This window comes from Haliaeetus leucocephalus, unplaced genomic scaffold (assembly GCF_000737465.1).
Source record: "Haliaeetus leucocephalus isolate CR32 unplaced genomic scaffold, Haliaeetus_leucocephalus-4.0 Scaffold228, whole genome shotgun sequence".
Classification (NCBI taxonomy): Eukaryota; Metazoa; Chordata; class Aves; order Accipitriformes; family Accipitridae; genus Haliaeetus; species Haliaeetus leucocephalus.
The window spans coordinates 23,823,811-23,841,131 of record NW_010972664.1 but is presented as its reverse complement, the minus strand read 5'-3'; the positions used below and the strand labels follow the sequence as shown (position 1 = coordinate 23,841,131).

General features: G+C 47.9%; 2 protein-coding genes across 2 annotated transcripts in view; one reads left to right on the top strand and one right to left on the bottom strand.

Annotated features, from left to right (window-relative positions):
• On the bottom strand, positions 1–8,246 carry C1S (complement component 1, s subcomponent). The gene is made up of 11 exons (XM_010567596.1): positions 8,197–8,246; positions 7,563–7,767; positions 6,182–6,359; positions 5,785–5,910; positions 4,920–5,119; positions 4,547–4,700; positions 4,197–4,312; positions 3,885–3,963; positions 3,493–3,630; positions 2,910–2,984; positions 1–794 (listed from the first exon to the last, which is right to left on the bottom strand). Exons 1-11 carry the CDS (start codon positions 8,199–8,201, stop codon positions 1–3), a joined length of 2,070 nt encoding a protein of 689 aa, XP_010565898.1. The 5' UTR covers positions 8,202–8,246.
• Positions 8,247–16,587: 8,341 nt separating this feature from the next.
• The window catches only part of LPCAT3 (lysophosphatidylcholine acyltransferase 3), a 15,489-nt gene continuing 14,755 nt past the window's right edge, over positions 16,588–17,321 (top strand). Inside the window, exon 1 of the mRNA XM_010567691.1 lies at positions 16,588–16,707. Within this exon, the coding sequence (XP_010565993.1) occupies positions 16,588–16,707 (120 nt within the window). The remainder of the gene's footprint in view (positions 16,708–17,321) is intronic.

Here is a 17,321-nt window from a genome sequence, read left to right as displayed (position 1 = left end):
CTAATCCTGCCAAGTTTCTTCACTCTCATGCTTGCTCATGGTCTCTGTAATCCAGTCCAAATACCGCACTACCTTGGTGTAAAGACCAAAGGTACCACATCTTGGTCCCCAGGAGATCAGCCCGGCCACATAGTACCGCCCATCATCAAGAGGATCTTGGATAGCGTAGGCTCCACCGCTATCCCCCTTACAGCTGTCCTTGTCACCACCAGCACAGATCATATTGTCAGTGAATCGGTAAGCACTGGAATCAGTGGAGCCCTCTGGTTTCACAGATCGGCACTTTTCCATGTCCACCACAGGAATCTGGGCCTTCCAAAGATAAATAGGCAGTCTTCCCTTCTCTCTCTGGCCCCAGCCAGCAATGTAGCCCAGAGTCCCTTCTTGCAGCTCATACTCGGATGATTTACCAGGAAGACAGAGGGGTGAGATGTCTGGGCCCATCTTCACAGGTTCCCTCAGCTTCAGTAGTGCAATATCATTATCAAAATCGGTCCTGGTTTCTATGGGCTGCTTCTTCCAATCAGGATGGATGAATGAAGCCTCTGAGACCAACCGCTTGCCCTCCTTGTACAGAGTGTTTTTACCAACATTGATTACCCCAGCATACATGTTGGGGTTGTCGTATCCCTCCAGCACATGAGCTGCAGTCATTACCCATCTTTCAGAGATGAGTACGCCACCGCCTCTTGGGTAATCGAAATACACCTGCCAGGGAAAGTTGCCCTTTTCTGCACGGGTGCCTCCAAAAATCTTTCCTTTCTCTTTGATGGGATTACTAGGCACCCCACAGACTGGGAAGAAAAGAAAACAAGAGGAACCAGATGAGAGAATTAGCAGTTACAAATAGCGGGTTCTTTGGTACTGCTAAAAAGCCCATAGTCCCCTCCTTCCTGTGTCCTCTAAATCATTTTTGATTCTGAAAAACCGATGTTTATATTCTATGTCATAAAGTTTGCAACTAGTATTTACAGAGAAATTCAGGAAAATTCAAGCAAAACTATCAACATTCAATTTAGGCTGAAAATACTCATTCTCAAATTCTTGTTCTGGAAAGCAGTTGTCACTGTTGGGTATGTCAAAGCTCACAATTTAATTGCATTCTGGTTAGCATTTTTCCTTTGCTGAATTATGTCCTGTAGGTGAAGGTATTGTCTTTGAAAAAATATTTGCCTAAGTTCTTAGAAATATGACACTGCTATTTAAAATGATTTTTTGTGTGTGTGTGAACTCCAGATAGTCTCAGGTTAAGTGTTCAGTTTTGTCACTGATGTTTACCATTTTTCCTCTCCATTCTCTTAGTATGTAAAATCTTAAGCAGTGGGTTAATGGAGGTCTTATCTGTGGGTCTTATGGGTGCAGAGGTGCTCCATGGTCCTTGAGTAAAATGTTCTGTAAGGTTTCATAGAATGTGAGCACTAAGAGCATAAATAAGGCTGGTCATTCTGACATAGCTAGGAAATCGATTTCTTATCACATTGCCTTGTTTACATTGAAGCCTTAGTCATATAGTCAGAGATTAAGGAACTACAGCCGGTAGGTAGGTTCCAATTTAAATGAAGCAGAGTTTGTTAAAAAATTTCATGTAATCATAGAAAGATTTAGGCTGGGAGGTACCTCTCAATGTCTCTAGTTCAACCTGTTCATCCCTAACTGCCCTTCCCCCTGCCCTCCTAACTGCAAAGCCAGGTTGCTCAGGGGCTTTGACAGGTGACTTCTGATCATCTCCAAGTGTGGTGATTAGCCAGCCTCTCTGGATGACAGTTCCAGTGCTCTGGGGGAGCATTTTTCCTTAAATACAATCAGAATTTCCTTTGTTGCAACTTATGTCCGTTGCCTGTCTTTGTCTTTTATTGCTGTGTCCCGCTAAGAGTCTGGCTTCGTATTCTACAAAGAATTTAGTATCTACAAAGTTACTACTTTCTGTTGGGTAGTAAATTCCCTGAGCTTTATCTTACAATTTGCCTTCTGCACTGTGCACTGGTACAGTCCAAGTCACTGGCTGAGCTGGCCCTTAAGAGGGTTGAATCATCTTCAGCTGGATCCTGTACTTTGCCAATGAGGATTTGGGTGTTTGGAGTAGTAAACAGGCATCATGTACAACTAGTCCTAGGCATGCTGCCTCCTCTAAGAGGGTAAGCTGAACAGCGTGCAGAATACGTAGGATTTAAAATTCTCTGTATCAGCTGGAAATTAAGACCCAGCCATAACTTCCAGCAGTCAGGAGCAGGAGTAATACCCATGCACTTCCCTCAGTATCTCCCAAGGACACAAAGAGAGGATGAGAAAGTCCTTGACAGGGATCTTGCTTGACCTTTCAGACCCAGTAAGTGCAGCTGAATACTGAAGGACACATTAAAACTTAAGGGTTTAGGCTATGACTTCCAGTGAGAGCAGTGAAAGACCTTTCCCTATAGTGCTGCATCTGTAGTGCCCAGTAGACAGCTGGGCACTACCCCCAAGAGAGGTTTGAAGAGAAGCTACGGCTCTCAGTGTAGCTTGGGAGGGACCAAAGACAGAAAGGTCCAGCATTGTCGGACATCGCTTTTTGACCTGTCAGTCTTTTTGCTACCTGCAATGCAGACAGAGATCTAAAGCACTGAACAACTTGAGAATGTGCACACTTGAAGGTAGAGAAACTGGTGCAGAAACACACACTGATACTTGAAGAGGTCTTGTTCTACCAGTTGTCTTATGATGTTGCCCACTTTTGTTTCCAGTTTCTTTCTGCTGACTCATCTGAACTTTCTTTGGGGCCCACAGCTTTCAGAAATACCCTGTCCAATGTGATTCAAACAATGCAGAAAGGATCAACTGTACTTTTGGGCTTAACAGCTTTAAAAGAGAGAGATGAAAGAAGCAGTGGACTTCATATATCACGTGTACATATACACAGTTTTTGGTAGTACCTGGGACACATTTTGGTAGATTTGTTCCCATCTCTTTGTTGACCCATTCTCCACTGGCTGAGCACTGATACACCGCTTGGAAAACACAAGAAAAAAAGAGTGCCATAAGGATACGATCAAAATGAAGAGAGGGTAAGTAGCATTACTGTATAAGATGATGTATTAACCTTCTCATTTCCAAAGCAAGCAGAGCTTGGTAAACATTGCTGAGATCTCCCTAGAAGTACACAACCCCACCAGGGTGCTTCAGCCGCTGTTTCAGAGGGACCTCATCTAATGGATTTCTGGAGTCCTTTACTTCTCCACCAGAAATGTGTGCTATATGTGACAAAAATCTCCATGGTTCACACACGCACCAAATGGAGAGAGGACTTGCTAATGCATTTAAGGTCAACGGCCCAAGTACAGACGTTTCTAGTGTATTAAACACAAAAGCAACACAAAACTGCTGCTTGCAACCCCACCACCAATAAGAACTTTTTCCCAGTCTTGACATGATGGGATACAATCCCAGCCCCGTGACGATGCCAGTACCGTTTCTTAGACCAAAGAAATATGTTTGTGTAGCAGAGGCAATGCTTACCATCCCCTTTGGTTTTCAGGGTATAGTAAGGTGCATCACATTGATACCGGAAAGCAGCTTTGTACAGAGGCTCGTGACGTTCAGAGACATATATGGCTTGGGCATTGTCAACAGCAATGGGGTCACCGCAGTTCACAGCTGTAGAGAAGAAACAAAAATGATCAAATATAACCAAAGGGGCAGCCTCACCCAACGATATGATTATTCCGTATGATGGGGAACCACTCAGCTCCTCTGGTCCCTGTACAGTCATCAGCGCTCACTTCCTCTGTCCCTTCAGCATGCTCACATCCCAGTCCTTCCACATTCTCCTAATGTGGAGATATAGTGGGTCTAGAGCCTGAAGGCTCCATTCCAGTCTGCTTCCCACAATACAGAGACAGCTCACTTACGAACACAGCTGAAATGGGAGTTGCTCCATTCACCGTTCTCCTGACAGTTGGAGTGAAAAGTCCTGATGCTGTCTCGTTGCTAGGGAAAAGAACACATGATCCGTGTAAGTCGCTGACCATGAAATATATCGGACACAGGCACTCCAGCGAAGGGTCCTCAAAATGTTGCAGTGGCTGGAAGAGGTTTCCACTTACTACAGCTGTGGTGAAAACATTTGAGTCCCCATAGGTGCTCAGGACACCTGATGGGAAACGGCATCAGGAAGCTGCTGAGGGGGCCAGAGAGGATATATGCTTTTTTAAGTAACTTACCCTCACAATTTCATAGCCTTCCACACAGGTCACATTCACACTGTCCTTTAAGATATACCTCTCCTTCTTTGGGTCAAGAACAGAGTTGGGGATGACACTCGGGGGACAGGTTACAGCTTTGAAGAGATAGGTGGAAATCAGTGATTAACTGCTTCAAGATTTATTCTCCTTCCAGCTCCCAACTTCTTTCTCCCCAGTGACTATTTTCCCTAGTAAACAGGCATCCTCTGTTTACTCAATACCAGCAGCTGTGAACATGTTAATGTGCTGTTGTACCATGAATCTGACCTGGGACAAACTCTCTCCCTAACTCAGCAGCAGAGGGAACGCTTTCCCAGCTGTTTACTTACGATCCCCATAGTAGCGTATTTTCCAGCCTTTGTGCTGAACTGCATGGTTTGTCTGGAAGATTATGTCAAGAATGTTGTTCCTAGTTTTGATTTCAGGAGGACCTGGGAATTTGCTGCCACAATAGGGACCAAAATGCTGCTTTCCAGAGACAAGCTGGGAAAATAATAAACAAGAAGAAATGAGAAATACCAGATGTATTCAGAGGGATATTCAAATATATATTCAATATATACATATTCAAATGTATTCCCAAGAACTTCAAAAGGCAACATAGTTGAAAACAAAGTTAGGCAGTCAGAGAGTCTTCTGAATATGAGGAGATTGAGGGGAGATCCAGAGTATCCTCACTCCCACCCTAAACCCCACACCTACTGTTAAGCTGTCGTGGCAACTCCCTTCTGGGTCGGCTGGTTCCACATCGAAGTCCCCACTGCTTATGGTCAACGCCACAAAGAAGCCTGGCCTCAGAGCCACTCGGTACTCACACCGCGAGTTCTCTGGGTACTGGTTGGGATAGTTGGGGCTGGCAATCTCCCCCGATGGCTCAGTGAAGACATTTCCACTGCAGTTCACTAGGATTAAGGAAGGAACACAGGTAGGATTCAGAAAGGAAATGGTCCGTGTATGAAGCTGACAAGCTTTCCGTCTTCGACTACATCTCCAGTCCCCCCAGTCACCTGCATTAACTACGTCACAACATTGCATCTTTCCAAGAAACTGAAACCAGGGCCACTCTCTGTTCAGGGACTTTAACTTCTAGTGGCTTTTCTTTTTACCTTCCACCTGCGATTTAGGCCCCCTTCTCTCATGCTCAGGTCCTCATATTATGCTCCTTCCAATATGTACCACTTGTGACTTTGCAATTTTTTGATTCAAGCCAAGCAGCTCCTTGGCTATTTTTGTGTCTTTATTGAACCGCCCTGTTTGGTCAGAAATGTAAAGATTCACAGATAGCAGTACGCTAAGAAGGGTCCCCATCACAGTCTTTAAAGAATGGCATTTAGTAGTTTCTTAATTCTCTTGACACACAAAAAAAAGAATGTTAAGAATATGTTAACAGAAATTCCCCAAATCACGGTCTACTGCCAGTTCAGATTTGCACTGGGATGTTTTTTTCCTCAACATGCACCTGTCACAACTGGTTAAGAAGGTTGATAGAAAAGGTCTTCCACGTACAATATCCCATTTGGCATAAATTAACTCTTCCTCTTGAGCACAGCTCATGTAGATCTCTTACCTCCACATGTTTTCTGATCCTCATAGAGGAAATAATCTGGTGGACAGGTACAGAAGTAACCTCCAATATAATTATTACAGTAATGACTGCAAGGTACATCCACAAAATCCGTGCACTCATCCAAGTCTGCAAGTGTGAAAAGATGAATCAGCCAAGATTAGGAGAGGGCCCTAAGGGTGGGAGGAAGGTGAGAAAGGGAAGCAAGCACTGGTGGACAACAAGGAAAAGGTATCTCTAAGACAGCATTTATACTGGCCATACAGGAAAGCAGTCCTGTCTGCTGGGATCTCTTTTAAATAAGGCATTCTTGTAATGAAAACTTACAAGCCTTCTGTCAGCTTACCCCCCTGCCAGCCTGGATGCTACAGAGAATGAGAGGAGGCCATTATAACCTTACCCACTGCAACATAGTAGGCTGCAAAACCAGTGAAACGCTCCTCATTGGAAAAGTCTGATTGGAAGCTCATAGTGAGGGTGTTAGAAGGGACAAGAAATTCCTCCACAATCGAGGAGCCAGGGGCACGAGGTTTCTTCCGCCCACAAAGCACGCCTTCAACACGGCCATCAGACAGGATCTGCAGAAGAATGCAGAGAGGTCTTATCTCATTACCGGAATATGTGTAATTACCAACACTTGAGTCTTTCAGCTTATAGGTGGCTAATCAAAGGCCCCTAAGTTGCATGCGTTTCTCACAACATTCGGGTAGATCTCCCAGGGCACCGCTATGCCACACAGCTAGCAGGAGGGACCAAGGCTGCTGCGTCATCCACCAAGCTGGCCAAAGGTGGAACACAGCCGGCCAAGGTACAGCTGAACAGAGCCCCTAGACAACCAGTTTCAAGACATTTGGAAGACGCCTGAGGAGCGTTCCCTCCTGCTGACTTCCCAGCTGTGAAATACCTGTCTTAATTTCTCACATACAAATTAATCCAGAAAGCTCTCTGTTAACATCCTTTCCTCAGGCCCCTTTGGACAAAAAAACAGCATCATGGTTCAAAATGGCAAAACCAATCACTGACGGTCTGCAGAGCAGTCTAGCAAGTTCATCAATTTGTTGCAAAAGGTCCTTCTCCAAGGTGTCTTTCTGGTGCTGCACCCGGTCTTATTCACCCATAGCTATTGCAGGATAGGATGGTCTTGTTCCTGTCTGTTTGTGCGGAAATGCTGGATCTTTTGTGCCTTGTGGGACGCCATGGAGCAGAGCTAGTGGGTGTCTAAGTTTTAAGAAACCTGTGGGGCATAGATCATAGAAAACTGTGGTGCAATGGACCACAGCACTTTGTCTGAGTGCCCACTATTCATGCACAGATCTCCTGACTGTTTTTAACCTCCATCATTTCCAATCAATTTCTGATTGCATTAAATTATCTGTGTCCACTCATGGATTAATTCTGAATAATTTCAGGGACAGAAAAGCAATGCCCTAAGAAAATGGTCCTTTTATACCTACAGTTCGCTGGCTAAGAATATGCCTTGCAATAGAGAGGTGCCAGTGATGGCTAAGAAGGCTTTTCCTATGAATATAGGAGAAACATGGGGAGGAGGGCATAGATTGGACACTCAGTTGGTATACAATGCTCATGAGGTTATGAGGCAAACTCAAATCAATTTAGTGACCGCTAGTGCAGATACACTCAGTCATTTGGGCTTCTTGGGGCTCAGAACAGGAAGGATGTGTCCATCTTCTCTTTCAGCCCTGAGCTTTGTACACAGCTTTGCTGTTCTGTGCTCTAAGCTGCCTTTTTGCCTTTTTCTCACTTGAGGACGGGGACAGTACCTTCACAAAGTCATACTGGCAGTTCTGCGATGGTTCAAGATCCATGTGTGTGAAATAAAGACGAATGCCATATCCTGAAGGGACCTGGATTTCCCAAGACTCCTGCACATCATTGGGATACACCTGAGGATAATTGGGTGACAAGATCTCACCATACATGGAGTCTGCATCAGCCCAGACAGGGAGACAGAAGAAGATAAGATACCTGAGAAAAGAGGAAGGAAGATGTCATTGCAGTAGTCTTCTCTGTCTGCATACGCACGCACTCCCCAGTGAAAAAGCTAGTCTTTGGCTGTACATAGCATGCAGCATAGCTCCTGGGTTTGGAGATTTAATGACCAACGCTGTGGCTGTGTGGGCCTTGCCTTTCTCCTGTAGCCTTTCACACAGAAGGAGTACAACCTCAGTCATGCTCTCTGCTCCTCTCCAGCTCTGTAAGAGCTGGTAATGCAGCAGGGGTTGAACACAAGGGTCTTACGTGCTGTTCCCTACTTCAGTGCCTGGCTCTGGAGCCTACTTGGGCTATAGATACATTCAGATTTGAGAACCAGTACAGTACTACAGGAAAAACACCTCATTTATAAAATGAAATTATTAATAAACCTGAATTCCCTTTGGAGATTCAATAACTCACCACATCTGGAAAAAAGCAGATCTTCCTTTCTGAAAACTTTCAGGAATTGGACTTTGGAGTTACGGTCTGGGACAAAAAACAGTGTGAATGATTAATTGCCTGTGCTGCTGCATGTCTGCTAGGCAGGTCAAAGACCCTAAAACCCCAGCTTGTGGAGAACACGTCAATGTTTTGCCTCAAAAGCAAGTTTATATCTCTGTTCCTTCCTGCATACAGCAACCCCAAGCATTCAAGAAGGGATGCTAGGCTCCATACCGACAAAATGGAGAGATGGTCTGTGTCTTGGTACTCACGCTCTCCCCTCATGAGCATCAGCGTCTCTAAACACCATGCCGGTGCACAGCAAATTAAGACAGAAAGCACCTCCCCCCCGGGGTACCCAAGCCCTTCTTCCCAGCACCTCAAAAATCATGCTAAGACCCTGGGGTGGGGAGCAGCTTGTCCTGACTCTTCTAGCTGTCAGACAGCGATGCTCAGGAATATTTTCCTTTCTCATTTCTAATGCTTGCAATATTTACCTTCTCTCCCTAGTTCGTGTCTGGTTTTCTTCTCTCTTGCCTTCTCTTTTCTCTCTTTCTCTTTTATTCTTCCTGTACACACCCTCCTCGAAACCAGGCTGGGGTCTGGGGAAGGAAGCTTCAATTCCCAGTATCGCAGCTCCCTCTATCTGCGGGCTGCGGCTTCCCGGCCTCCCGCCGGGCTGAGATGCTCGGCTCGCCGGCTCCGGGCAGGAGGGGAATTTCCAGAGCAAGTTGCACAATCCTGTTGGCTCAGGCTGCACGGGGGGAGCACGCATATCTGGTCTGTATTAGGCGTTTTCGGGAAATCAGGTGACTTTGGGGAAAAGGGAGGGCAACAGTGTTTTCGGCTGCCTCCCCTCTCCTCCTCTTCCCCCTGCCTTTTAAAAGTTAGGGACAAAATCCTAAGGGTGGAGAAAAGGGAGAGGCCACGTGAGAACGGGTCCAATGCTTTTGGATGGCAAAAAATTGTTCAATCGTTCTGTCCAGAGACCACTTTGCCGGAGTCCAGTCTGTTACCGCAGCTTGGTGGCCACAGGGCTGCTGCCGCTGCTCCTCCTCTGATGCTTCAGAGACCCTTTTTTAGGGGAAAAAAGGAAAAGATAGTGGCCCATTCAATGCTGTGCCTCTCTGAGGCTACCAGCAGGAGTAAGAGTGCATTGTTTTGCTGGGTTTTGTTATGGGAACACTCCAGTAAGTAAGAACTGGACTAAAAACTTCTAACTACCTCTTTATTTACCAAGTGAACTTCATGTAAGAGCAACTGTTCATCAGATTTAGCCCTGGAGCAAGTTAGATCCAGGACCCTTACGGAAAGGAGTTTCAAGACTTATGCCAGGTAGGACCCTTAATCCAGCCAGTGCCCACAAGCCAAGACCAAAATACCACCGTACAAGCTAAAAGACCTGTCACTAATACTCTAAAAAACCCCTTTTCATCATAAACCATCTACACTGGGACAGGACTATAAATGAAAATGTAAAATTCCATTACAACCTCTACCCTTTACAATCAGCACAGCACACTCCATAGCTTGTTTTTTGCCAGGAAAAAAATGATTCAAGTTTCAACAGGCCATAGGCAAAGTGGGTTAGCAAAGCCCAGCTGAAAGGCTCCTTTATATTGTCAGGGGGGAGAAACACCTACAGATGAATCATTACTGACTTCATTGTAGTCAGGATAAAGGCTTTACTTGAAGAACATGCCTAGTCTGTTTTCTTTGTCAAACTGAGAATGGATAGAGAAGAAAACAGCGTGTCATCTCACTTCTGATGTCTCCTGGGAGCACAGCTTGATGTTTCTAACTGCAATTTTGAGAACCAGGAAAACAACGATGAAAGATACATAACATATCATGGGGAGATGTTTTCTCCTCTAAACTGGGCAAAGTAAAGACCCTGCCAGTGACTGTTCAAGTCACAATCATATTTTAAAATGGGCATGGCAGAAGTAAAATGAGTGTGGGCTGATATATTATGCATGTCATTTCATCGCAAGGGAATTGTATATTTTCATAGAAACCTGACTCAACTTGGCTGTAGCAGTGGTAAATTAATATGTGTGTGAATGTTCATAATTCTTTAGAAGACATATGCCTATTAATTAAGAAAAAGATGAAGTTAGTTAAATAAAAAGGTAGCTGCTTTTTATCTGGGCACGTATCTGCATAATGCTAACTATTTATGCAGAAGACCTGTGATATTGAGGTATATACTTACATTGAATACACATACAGCATTTGATTGCATTGGCCTAGACCTGTATTGTTTTTACAATTCATAAGATGAACCAGCGAGGTAATATATTTTACAATTCACTGAAACTATGTCAGAAATTATATTAAAATAATAATTTAAAAGAGGCAAAATCATGCCATTAAGGGTAATAAATGATAACATTAAGTTTGCCAATGCAATATAATTCTGCTCAGAGGCACACACATTCTCTTAAATTCCTAAATTACATGACCACATACTACTTTTCCCAAATTGCATAAGACAAACCTTTTCTTAAGATGACTCAGAGCTGCGTAGCTGTAACCTTTCTGCCAGATGTTATGAAGAGCAGTAGTGTTCCAGTTTTCATAAAATTACCATCTAAAACAGGCTTGACGGGCTTTTCTTCCCCCAGGAAGTTGGGAGAAAAAAAGCTTTTCCCAAGTTCTTAAGAAAAGCCACACTTTCCCATCTGGAAACACTGAGTCAGTGCATGAAGCAAAGGGAGTAAATACCAAAAGAGAAAACATAACATTAACCAGGTGAAATCCATCAGCAGGTAATCAAGGATATAAAAGTAGCAAGTAAAATATCTTTGATTTACCAAGACCTTGGCAGTAATTTGCCCATTTCCCCTTCTGCCAGTAAGAGGATTCAGTGGGTTTCTTGCATGCTCCCTTCCCCGCCTCGTTCTTAAGACCCAGGCAGGTTTTGTTGCCAGGGATTAAATTCAGAGCCTTGGGTAAGCCCCAGGAAAACCTGCCTGTGCGCTGGCTCAGACCTGCTCGGTATAACCCACCGATTTCCACCTCTGCCTACTGTACCGGGGGGATTTTCACCAGAGTCTGTTCACCTCTTTTACTCCCCTCCAGCACCGAGCCTGAACGCAAAGCTCCTGCAGCCTCCCAGTAAAACCTGGGACTCGGGAGCGTTCTCCTCCGTGCCCTGTACCACACCGAGATACCTGCTGCCTTCTGGACTCCCTTCCCCTACACCCAGGGGTGCGGCTTCAAGCGCCTGAGACTGTTAAGCACAGACGATGCCTGCCCAGGCGTTGCGCCACTTTCCCTGCAGACCAGAAGCCCTACCATCTTGTTTACACCCCAGGCCTTTTCCCAGTGGGCGAGGGGCTCTGACTCACTGCTGGAGATACCCCACGGGGGATAACTGGCGTGGGTTCTGCCACAGCCTTCCTAGGGATGTCCATCCTCACCGCACGCACAGCATTGCTGGCGGTGAACCGGTGGCTGAAGAGCAACGGTTTAGTATTTTCATCCATTAGAGTAAAACATTCCTAAGTAGCTTGGCTTACTTTAAACCACAGGACTATAAACTGCAGCAGCGGAGCAGCTGCTGTGAGAGGAATCATAGAATTGTTTAGGTTGGAAAAGACCTTTAAGATCGTCGAGTCCAACTGTCAACCATGCCCGCTAAACCATGTCCTGAAGTGCCTTGTCTATGTGCTTTTTGAATACCTCCAGGGATGGTGACTCAACCACTTCCCTGGGCAGCCTGTTCCAATGCCTGACAACCCTTTCAGTAAAAAAATTTTTCCTAATATCCAACCTAAACCTCCCCTGCTGCAACGTGAGGCCATTTCCTCTTGTCCTATCACTTGTTACTTGGGAGAAGAGGTGGACACCCACCTGGCTACAACCTCCTTCCAGGTAGTTGTTAGAGACCGATGAGGTCTCCCCTCAGCCTCCTCTTCTCCAGACTAAACAGCCCCAGTTCTTCTCATAAGACTTGTGCTCCAGACCCTTCACCAGCTTCGTTGCCCTTCTCTGGACGCGCTCCAGCACCTCAATGTCTTTCCTGTAGTGAGGGGCCCAACGCTGAACACAGGACTCAGGGTGGCCTCACCGGGGCCAAGTACAGGGGGACAATCGCCTCCCTGCTCCTGCTGGCCACACTATTTCTGATGCAGGCCAGGATGCCGTTGGCCTTCTTGGCCACCTGGGCACACTGCTGGCTCATCTTCAGCCGGCTGTCCACCAGCTCCCCCAGCTCCTTTTCCACCGGGCAGCTTTCCAGCCACTCTTCCCCAAGCCCGTCGCGCTGCCTGGGGTTGTTGTGACCCAGGCGCAGGACCCGGCACTTGGCAAGGTGACATTTCTGCAGCGGGACCGGTAACTTCCAGAAGACGGCTAGCCCCGGCCAGCGGGACCGAACAAGACGCTCGAGCTCTCTCCGGCGCGCCGGCCGCTCCTGCCACGCCACCAAGCGATGAGGGCTCCATCAGCCGCAGGGACGGGCGAGGGTCTCCTGCCTGTTCCCCCCACCCCACACGCACACACACGCGCCGCTCCCCAAATCTGAAGCGAAGGGCAGGGGCCCAGCTCGCCGCCGCAACCAGGCCCGGCAGTACCGAGAGGCGGCAGCAGAGACCGGCTGGCTGCCCGTCCCGGCAACAAAATGGATGTCAGCGGGGTGGTGTGCCCGCTGCTGCGCCCCCTGAGACACCCCCCCCCACAGCCCCCTCTCCCCCAGCCCTGTGTGTGCCGGTCACCCAGCGTGAACGGGGGACACAAACTGCAAACCCCGAATATTCGGGGGGGGGAATGGAGCCAGCGGTGGCTGAAGAACAGCCCCTGACACCACATTTATTTGTGCAGTCATTTCCACACCGAAAAGGCAAACCACTTTCAAGCAGACCATTCCCTCCCCGTCGCAGTCCCAGTTTCTCCGACTCTCTCTGGTTTGTCATTCACCCGTTCCCAGCCTTTTTTCCCCACTGGCGCCAAGGCCTCCTATCCATCCTTCTAATGAAAACTTATTTTCATGGGTTCCCCTGCCTGTTATTCCAAGCCGTCACCCTTCTCCCTCCCTACTCCATCTCTCGCTAGTGGCTATTTCTCCCCCCACCCTCTCTCTGTGCTCCTCCCTTGACACAGCGATTCCCAGCTGCAGACTTCAGTCGGATTTAATTTCATTCTGACCCTTGCTTTTCCAGCGTCTTCCTCCTCCCCATCAGCGTTCAACCCTAAACTGCAGTCCCACCCCCCCCAAATAGCCACCTTGCCCCCAGTCACCCGCTCCTGTCCGTGGCCGTTTCAATCAGGACAGGCTCCTGCGCCCGCCTGCGGGAAGAGGCTCCGGCAAGGCAGGGCACGAGATTCCTATTTCAGAATGTTTCCAGAAATGGTCCTGGAAGGAAAGTCCTGCAGGAGCTCTTGAAGAACCAGCTGGGGTCTTGTGCAGCTGTGGTCTGTGGGAAAGCTGCATGAAGCACTTGAACACAGTCGATAAAAATGACTTTGCAGAAGCTTCAGCAGCTACGTTCCCATATTGCCACACTGAGCTTACGTGAACTTCACATTTCACACTAATACCTGTGTAATGTCATGAAACCACGGTATATCTTCAGGACAGATTTTTGGCTACATCCCCTCCTCCCAAGCATAGCACTGCCCTGATTATTAAAAAAAAATTAATAATGAAAAAGAATGGTACTCATCATGATCCGGGTCTCAAAAACAGCTACTGTGGTGTGACCTAAAGTGGCTATCTAGCATTTAATCTAAACAGGTCAGATATAGCAACATTTCAAGCAACTGAAAACAGAATCTCGCAATGGAAACTGTTAGGCAATCTCAGGAGCAGATGCTGCTTCTGAAACCCTTCTCTGACAACAGTAAATTACAGAATGAAGTAAGTCTAAAAGTTAATATGCCCTCTGCTTCACTATACACGTAGCTAACTGACCACAAGTGTATTTAAATACTATGGTATTTTTTAAATTTGTATTACAGATAGTGGCCATTTCAAATAAGTTACTCTTTGCACAAAAGGAGTGTGTCATGGGTTTGTTTCCTGAGCTGTTCCAGAACACAAAGGACCTAGACCAGAATTTTGTCCAACCCAGCACGCAGCCTCTAACTCTCCCTTTTTCTGCAGTCTCAGGTCAGAGTTGTGGACGGGCTGCTGGAGGTCTACGGGAGGACACCATTTGAGAGGGACTGTGGTCCAAAGCCTTTTTTGCTGCCACAGATGTGGCCTCCAAAACCAAACGGAGCACTTTGCCTTTTCAAAAGCAGAAGGAGTCTGCATCTGCCAGGAGACAGAGGTCTACTGGGGCAGGAGATGCGCCGGCGCATGTGGGAAGATAAGCTCAATGCTGTAAGCCCCCGTGGCAAGCCCCACAGAGTGGCCGCAGCAGCAGTGGCGTGGTTGGTGCCAGGTTATGGTCTGACCCTCAAAGCAAGGCCATTACCCACAGAATCTAAGTAATCCTCCAGGCATGATCCAAATTTTTATAGAACAGGGATGAGAAGGGAAGGATGAGGGGAGGGGAAGCCAGATGTGGAGGTTTAAGGAAGGAGGCAAGCATATGGTGATATTTCCCTGGTATATTCTCCCATTTTTGGCTATCTAAAAGCGTAGACTTACTGAGCCAGAAGTTGTATCTGTATCTTACACGTCCTCAGTGGATCTTTCTTACATAAATGTTCTCATCACTTTTTAACTTGTTCATGGGCTTTTAATAGAATTATAACAACGATCCCCTGTCAGACAACAGCATAGTTAAGCAGGATAGAGACTTTAAGAGGCTATAACCCCAGAAGTGTTAAATCTGTGGGATAATTTAATTATATCAAACATGGGAGGAAGCTTGATTATGGAGTGGATTCCTTCAGCTGTGATGCTAACAGGCCTCAGTCTCCAATCTGGCTCTCCATTTTCATGGAACTTCTACAAACATAGAAGTTTGAGATGCCCATTCCTTGTCAAACACGACTGGGGGAGGGACAGAGAGTCAGCATGCTCACATAGGCCTCATTTACTTGGGAAACCGGCCTAAACACCGTAAACACCCAATTAAACATGGAAATGAGACCATTGCTTCTCGTGGTTTCACTGTGAACCTCTGAAGTGACTCTGGTTCAATTCTTCCTCAGCCCCACATTAAGCCACATGTTACGTCGGGTGCATTTGTTTTTCTGAACTTCGTGAGGCTTCTGTCAAACCATTCCTTCATTCTTTTCATTTCTTATCTGTTCTATTCTCTGCACTCTCTCCATCTTCTGCTGCACTGCCCAATGTAAAGTTAAACTCCTCTTTCAAGACTATTTCCTCTTCCTTCTCTGGGTCTGTGCTTTTGCCACTATGGGGCAGGGAAAGGAAGACAGGAGAAAAACCACATCATTTAAAGTGAGACCCATGCCTACCAAGGCCTGTTTCCAGCAGGTGAGCCCACCCCACAGCCGCTCCACAACTTCATGGTCGGAGCTGTACCCAAGGCAGAGTAATCCTATGCGCCAGCACAGGCTGGGAGACAACGGGGTAAGGAGCAGCTCAGCAGAAAAGATCCTGGGGATCCTGGCACACCAGCCCATGAGGGACCTTGTAGGAGTGAAAGCTAACAGCACACTGGGTGGCACAAACGACAGCAAGTCAACGGGTAGAGAGGAGTGGTTATTTCCCTCTGTATGGCACAGATAAAGTTGTATTTGGTATGCTGTGTCTTTTACGGGCTCCCCAGTGCAACAGAAATCTGAACAAACTGCAAAAAGCCCAGTGGAGGACCACTGGATAGGTGACTAGAGCATTGATACTGAGGAATCTGGATTTGTTTAACCTGGAAAAGAGAAGGGCAAGGGGAGGCAAGGTTCTTAGCCTGGTCTCCTAAGTAAATGAGGTCTAGGTGGGCATGTTGCCAGTCAGTCCTTCTCCCAGTCAGATTTGACAAGGAACGGGATCAAATAGGTGCTACTGCCTAAAGGGTGGTTGTAAAGAGGAGGGAGTCAGACCCTTCCCAGGACAAGAGGCAATGGGCATAACTTGCAACAGAGGCAATTTGGAGTATAATCTGGACAAAAATACTTCCCCCAAAGCATGATTCAGCACTAGCTCAGGTGCTCAGCAAGGCTGGGAGCTCTCCATCCGTGAAATGTACAGCAGTTGCCTGGGCAATGCCCTGAGTGACCTGATCCAGCCTTGGGAGTCCTGCTTTTGAGCAGGGGTTTGGATCAGAGACCTCCAGAGGTCGCTTTTCATACAAACCTTTGTGTGAGTCTGTGTTTGCTCCTCCAGCTAAGTTTGGGCAATACTGCCCACCTGAATGACACAGCGGGAAACCGCTAACGCAGGTAAAGGGGAAAGGATCGCATCCGCCGCACCTGAAGCTTTTGCTGAGGAGGAGAACTTGGGGTGCACTCATGGACGTCTGCATGAAGGGACACACCGAGGAGAAGGTCCTCCAGCGGACGAGTTACGAGGAGCCTGTGCAGGCAGAGCCGCCCAGTGACTACGAAGAGGGTGAGGGACGAGGTGCCCCTGTAATGCCCGGTATGGGGAGCGGGTCCCTCCGGGGCCACAAGAGCCAAGCACCCACAGTCCGTCCGTCCTCCAGGAGCCACTGGGGAGGCTCGGTAGCGTGCCTTGTCCCCAGCCGGCAGAGCAGCGCCCGAGGGCGAGGCCGAGGCCAAGACCCAGAGCTAGACCCAGACCCAGGGTCTGCCCCAGTCCCTGTCCCTGTCCCAGTCCCAGTCCCTGTCCCCGTCCCGCGCCGGCCTCCCTCGTGCCCGCGAATAACCCCTGCCCCGCCCCTACCCCTACCCCTCCCTGCCCGGCTCTCTCCTGTCCCGCCACAGCCAATGGGGAGGCGGGCTCCGCCTCGCCTGCTTGGCCCCGCCCCCCCGCCGCCGGGACCCAGCCCCGCCCTCGGAAGCGCTTTCTCCAATCATTGGCTAGCGGGGACAGCCCCGCGGCACCGCCCACTCGCGGGGTAACCTTTGCCTTAGTGAGCGCAGGGCCCTGCCCCGCTGCCCCCGGCTGTCCAATCGGAGGCGCCGGCGGGGCGTGGCCGGCGCGGCGCAGCCAATGGGCGCGGAGGGGGCCGCGAGCGGTGCGGGGGCCGCGGTGGCTGGGGCCGCTGCCGGGTTCGAGGGGC